Source organism: Etheostoma spectabile, chromosome 17, assembly GCF_008692095.1.
Source record: "Etheostoma spectabile isolate EspeVRDwgs_2016 chromosome 17, UIUC_Espe_1.0, whole genome shotgun sequence".
NCBI lineage: Eukaryota > Metazoa > Chordata > Actinopteri > Perciformes > Percidae > Etheostoma > Etheostoma spectabile.
The window spans coordinates 6045003-6050870 of record NC_045749.1 but is presented as its reverse complement, the minus strand read 5'-3'; the positions used below and the strand labels follow the sequence as shown (position 1 = coordinate 6050870).

General features: G+C 44.4%; 1 protein-coding gene across 1 annotated transcript; it reads right to left on the bottom strand.

The window, feature by feature from the left end:
* Positions 1–830: 830 nt before the first annotated feature.
* Positions 831–4671, bottom strand: si:dkey-174i8.1 (arylsulfatase I). The gene is made up of 3 exons (XM_032540771.1): positions 4128–4671; positions 3132–3464; positions 831–3035 (listed from the first exon to the last, which is right to left on the bottom strand). Exons 1-3 carry the CDS (start codon positions 4430–4432, stop codon positions 1952–1954), a joined length of 1722 nt encoding a protein of 573 aa, XP_032396662.1. The 5' UTR covers positions 4433–4671; the 3' UTR covers positions 831–1951.
* Between the last annotated feature and the right edge of the window lie 1197 nt (positions 4672–5868).

The following is a 5868-nucleotide window of genomic DNA, read 5'->3' as shown; positions in this document are numbered from 1 at the left end:
AGCTTTACCAGCATGGCAGGCAAACAAATCATACTCAAACAGATAGCTTCCTCAGCCCAGTATCTTTACAGTAGGAATTACATCCATATTAGATGAATCTGCACCTCATGAGGTAAGTCCATTGCCAATGTCCAATGCCAACACAGGAGGTAGTGTGCCTTTTATGTTGTGAGATGGATGCACATCTGACTTCTCAGAGTTTGCATCCTGTCACAGACCTGCAATTCATGTTTGAAAAACAAAAAAAAACATTATCATAATATTTCCCTAACCTTATAAGCATACCCCACTGATTTATCATTGCACTCCTATATCCTTTTTCCCTAACCTTTACCATAATGCAGTTGCCGTGTGCAGATATTGCAGAAAGTGAGAATTTTATTAACGTTGTTGATGAACTTAATCCAGCGTTTTGCAGAATTGTCCATGTTGACGTTTTTGTCTGATGATCTTTCGACATCCCGCTACACATGCATGCAGATACAGGCACATTTTTGGAATGATAAGTACTTTTTTTCACAGGGGTACTAAAACAAGCACCCAACATGTAGGTGATATGGAACACATACACTTTCCTAGAAATCTGGAGAACTGTTCAGGGGACTTGCTGACCACTGACTGAAAACACTCTCAAAGGTACACCAGCTATTCCTTTGAACTTATTATGTATATATGTAGAAGTGTACCAATTTGACACTCTTTCTCCATTTTCCCTATAACCCGTACCACATTACGTATTCAAATGAAGCTGCCTTTTTGTGCCACAAAACAGCAACTGGTTTGGTCCATGACTTTCTGCAGACAGTGTGTGAAGTCATGAGATGCCAAGATTGATCTTTTTGCATTAATTTTTTCATTTAGATCATTTTAATCAGATTTCCAGCATTCAATCACACAGTACATGAGTTACTTAACATTCAAAAGTCCAGAAAAGACTGACAGCATTAGGTATTGAGCATTCATTGGTTAGTCGTTACGGTTGGCCCTGGACATTGTATGGTGGTCAAAGGGCTTTCAAAAGGCAGAAGAGTATGCTATAGTATTAATCTGTTTAACCCCTTAACAAAAGAACAAGGTGACATTTGACAAAAACAACCCCCATGGGTGTCTTTGTGTCATCCGAGAAGGGTTCTCTCAGATGATTAGAAGATGAGACATCAAGAGGTCACCCTTACATCCTCTTTCCATCTCTTCAGGCATCACTTCCACATGCATGTGCTCTATCTGCAGTCAAACTATTCCCAAGTACAGGGATACAGGCACAATGACACACAGATTGCTCCCTACGCAGTCCAACGACGGCCCATAGTCAGCCTGCTGCAGTTTGGCTGCAGGACAGTGTGTGAGTCAGCTTGCTTAGCCAGACGCACAGCCCTGTCTGCTTTTCTATCAGGCTGCCTGTTTATCTGCTGACCTTCAGTATTTGGTTGGGGTTTATCATGTCTATCTGACCTGACTGCTTGTCTGTATTTTTGTTTGTCTCCATCTCCTTTTCCCTTTAACTTCCCCCTGGTAAAGGTGTGAGTATGCTTCAAATTAAGTCCTTGCCAGATGATTGAACAGCCCGCCCACGCCACCCACCTGCATATGCAAATATTAGCAACTTTACAAAATCGACACTACGACAATCACACCAACTTACACAGTGAATGACCCGGTGTCTGGAGGTGAAAAAGTATGCAGGATTCTTTTTTCATTCTACACACAACTACTTCTCCCACTTTTCACATGCACACCATAAATTCCTTTGAGGAGAGACTATATATGACTGTGGGGCGTTGTCCGCATTTGTATGATTCATTGCATCTCACCACAGGCTTTTTGGCCCGATGTTGAGCGTGGCCATTGGGAACAGGTTTTAACAATTTTGCCTTCAGATGTGCTAAGACAACCTAATTGATTTGAAGCATACTGAACCCTTCAGTGTAATCAATTTAGTTAGATGAGACATTTAGAAAAACAGGGTGTTCCTCTGCAGACGTGACCCCACCTTCTTAAACAGGGCTTTTAATTTGCATACTTTGCATTGCTTAATCTTCATCCTTTCTTTCCTGCCATCCTCCCCTCCGTTATCCTCATCCTGCCCCTCCAGGCCCAGCCAGGGGCTCCACACCCCTCCATGGAGCTCAGGGTCAGCCATAGGATCATCTGGTGGATTTCTGGGCATCACAGCTGTCTGATTGTACTCTGACAGCCTTGTCAGCAGATGTTTCACTACCTCTGGACGAGCTTCTGCCAGGTCTGACCTCTCGTAGGGGTCAGAGGAGACATTGAACAGCCAAACTGACTTCCCCAGCTCACTGCGCCGCTTCTCAAGTTTCTGCCATCGTTCTGGACCTCCGGGAAAAGCCTGTGGGGGTATCCAGTCCCCGTCACCCACATTTCCTGTCAGTAGTTTCCAGTCCCCAGCCCTTATCGCTGCCCTTACGGCTGTGTCCCAGATCCCAAAGCCGTTGAGTACCAACGCCTTGTCATATGGCTCCCCAGGCTTCCTGGAGACTGGGTCAATGTTGAAAAGGATTTCAGTGCGTGGACAAGGTAGGCCCTCACTGATGGTCCCCCACACATTGTGACCATCAAGGCCACGGTGAGACTGTGGGGCCCCGGCCAGCCCCAATAATGTGGGATACCAGTCAGAAACATGGATCAGTGCTTTGCTGACTACACCCTTCTTCTTGAGGAGGGGACTATGGACAAAGGCCACAGCCCGGATGCCCCCTTCCCAGTAGGTCCCTTTGCCACCTCTCAGCGGCCAGTTGCTCCCTCCAGAGAGGGGCTGCCCACCGTTATCAGATGAGTAGATCAGTACGGAGTTTTGATAGAGCCCACTAGTCCTCAGTTCCTGGACAACTTGTCCAACCCCATCATCCAGGCAGCTCAGCATGGCTGCATAGTGGCGCCTGAGACGATTCTCCTGGGAATCATAGCGGTGCAAAAAATGGTCTGGTACCTGCAAGGGTGTATGGGCGGCCTGAAGGGACATATAGAGGAAGAGTGGTTTATGGGGGTCGTGGCTCCTCAGGATCTGCTTCACTCTGGTTGAACAGAGGGGAAAAAGGAAGGTTTTTAAGGATGTTTTTTTTCTGTGTATGTGTGAATCTGTTTAATTTAATTTATACCTGGATGCTCACCTCTCTATGTACAGCAGAGTGGAATAGTTGCCGGCCATCTCCCAGGCAGGCCTTTCTCCCTCATGCAGGTCAAATCCACAAGCTTCAGCCCCGTCACAGCTCCGATAGGAGAAGTGGTCCCCACTGCCAGTCAGTGTGCCCAAGAAACTCTGAAAGCCACGTCCTGTAGGTAGGCAGCTTGGTCTACAGAAGCCCAGGTGCCATTTTCCCACCATGTGTGTGGCGTAACCAGCTTCAACCAGACGCTCTGGTAGTGTGGGGATGTCCGGGGGCAGGCAGAGCGGTTGACGTGATCGGATAATCGAATGCTGGAGTCCAGTGTGAATTTGGTAGCTGGCAAGAAAGTGTATTGATAGGACTTAACACAATAATGGGAAGTTTCACTGATGGAATAAAAAACATTGCACCCTCGGATACTCTCACACTGTTACACATCATGCAGAGATGTTCAGTTATTTTATAGAATTGTTTTGTGATTGAGCTGTTTATTTACTTTTTTATTGTATCTACTTTCAACCTGCAACATTTCTACCAGAAACCTCTTCATCTGCACTGAAAATATGTGGCCAGTTATCCACAGATAGAAAACATATTCAGTATTCAACAACAGAAAAGACTTAGATTTACATATATTTACAGTGTGTTTTATTGAGGATTGTAGAGATTAGATGAATTGTAGCATTTCAGTTTTAAAATTGATGTGAGACAGATGTCTCTGTTTCTTTTATATTCATCTACACTCAGATTGCGGGTATATTTTGTTGTAGTGATTAGATAAGATAAATAATTTAGTACTTGATGTTGGCAGTACATGTGGTTCTTTTATTGTATGGCCTTTTTTGCACTGAAAGCTGCAATCACTGAATTCCCCATTAGAGATGTTACCAAAAGACAAAAAGCCAATAAAGCCTATGCATAATTATATTATATGAGAACAGATGCAGTAACTGAATTTTCTAATTGTAACAATGATGTAATGATAAAGAAATTACTCACCGCCCTGTCATGAGTTGACTGCGAGAGGGTGAGCAGATAGGCTGGACGTAATAATTTTCAAGTTTGACACCCTCTGCCGCCAGCTGGTCCAAAACAGGAGTGTGGATGTCGGAGCCATGGTAGCCAATGTCTCCGTAACCCTGGTCATCCACCATGATAAAGATTAAATGTGTGGGCCTCAACCTTTTCACCTTCTCTGTGCCAAAACTGTCATCCATAGACTCATGTTCACCCAGGCAAGAGAGGCCAGTGAGCAAGGTCACCCCAATCACCAAGAAAAACGCAGACAAGATACCCCCCCTCATCTCCAGCTATCTACTAAAGTCAGATAGTATTCTGTCTGTATTTTCTTTTCTGCTTAGTCTGCTTAATTATTCTCAAGCCGGATCGCTTCTGCAGAGAAAAGGGCAGAACTGTGGGCTCAAGGAGCTCGTCCGAAAGTCTTATCTGCCCATCAAGTATGAGATGTCGTCTTTTTCTGGGGCTTATTCTTGATTTTGTGAGATGGGGTTGAGTTAAGGGGCCAGCTGCTGTGGTGGGTGGAGAAAAAAACGTGTGTGTGTGTGTGTATGAAAGGCTTCTCTCTTTGCAGTACCTTGCTACATTCCTCTGCATTTTCAGGCGCCATATGATGGCTGGGAAGACCTGGGCAACTGAAATGCATGCATAAACACACACACAGACACACAAACACACAGCAAAACAGCAAACACATCAGTCAAACCTATTATGAAGAGACTTGACTTGTTCTCAAGGGGTTGGGATGGGAACCAGAGGGTCGTTGGTTCACGTCCCCATGTGGACCAAAGTACGGAGTGTGGATTGGTAGCAGGAGAGATGCCACTTCACTTCCTTGCCATTGCCAGGTGCTCTTGAGCAAGACACTGTACCTACCCCCCCGCAAACCCCTCAGGGTGCTGGTCCAGCATTGGCAGCCCACTCACTCTGACATCTCTCCATTTGTGCATGAACAGGTGTGTGTATTCCAGGCCTGCGTGTAGGGGTTTAATAACAAAACAGAGTGTAAATTGTAATTTTCCCACTGGAGATCAATAAACAGCATAAAACTTAAGATTAACTACTGCCATTTATACTGTCATTACTGTTATTCCTTACTGACTGCCACTGCTATTAAAGTGCTGTTACAACTGCTACAGCTAAAATATCAACAAAAATTCCCAATGAAAGTCAAATAAACCCTTTCATCTTTTGTTGCATGATACTGCTCAATTAATAAAGTCACCTGATGACAATTACTGACAGTGCCGGTGCAACAAAACCAACCCGACAACAAAGGAACATCCGGTGTTGGAATGAGAATGTGTATCGACCGAAACGCTCTTAGCCTTCACTTTACTGAAATCTCCTTCCCATAATGCTGAGAGGAAATCAATGCCTCAGATGTGAGTCCATTTACTACGTTGTGGAAGCAAAGTCACGTTGCCTCACCCTGTGGGAAAATTCACAGCTTTTTGCTCACAGTGAGGTGTATGCTGGAGAAATTGAAATCTATTTGCTGGGAGAGGGAAAGATGGCAATGAAGTAAGAATGAGGCTGACAAAGTGGGTTAATACATTACAGTGGATTAGATGAAAGAATTTGTAGGAAATATGAACATATGATAAGGAATATATGGCATAAAAAAAGACAAGAGGGAAACTGAAAAGGAGAAGAAAGGGGGTGAAACGGAAAGCAATAATGTGCAAAAAGTGAAAAAGAAAGCTTAACTACCTAATGTGAA

Coding starts and splice junctions, on each gene's coding strand:
- si:dkey-174i8.1 (XM_032540771.1), bottom strand. CDS start 4,432: ATGAGGGGGGGTATCTTGTCTGCGTTTTTCTTGGTGATTGGGGTGACC. Junction 3,465..4,127: donor AGTCAACTCATGACAGGGCG/GTGAGTAATTTC, acceptor CTTTCTTGCCAG/CTACCAAATTCACACTGGAC. Junction 3,036..3,131: donor ACTCTGCTGTACATAGAGAG/GTGAGCATCCAG, acceptor CTGTTCAACCAG/AGTGAAGCAGATCCTGAGGA.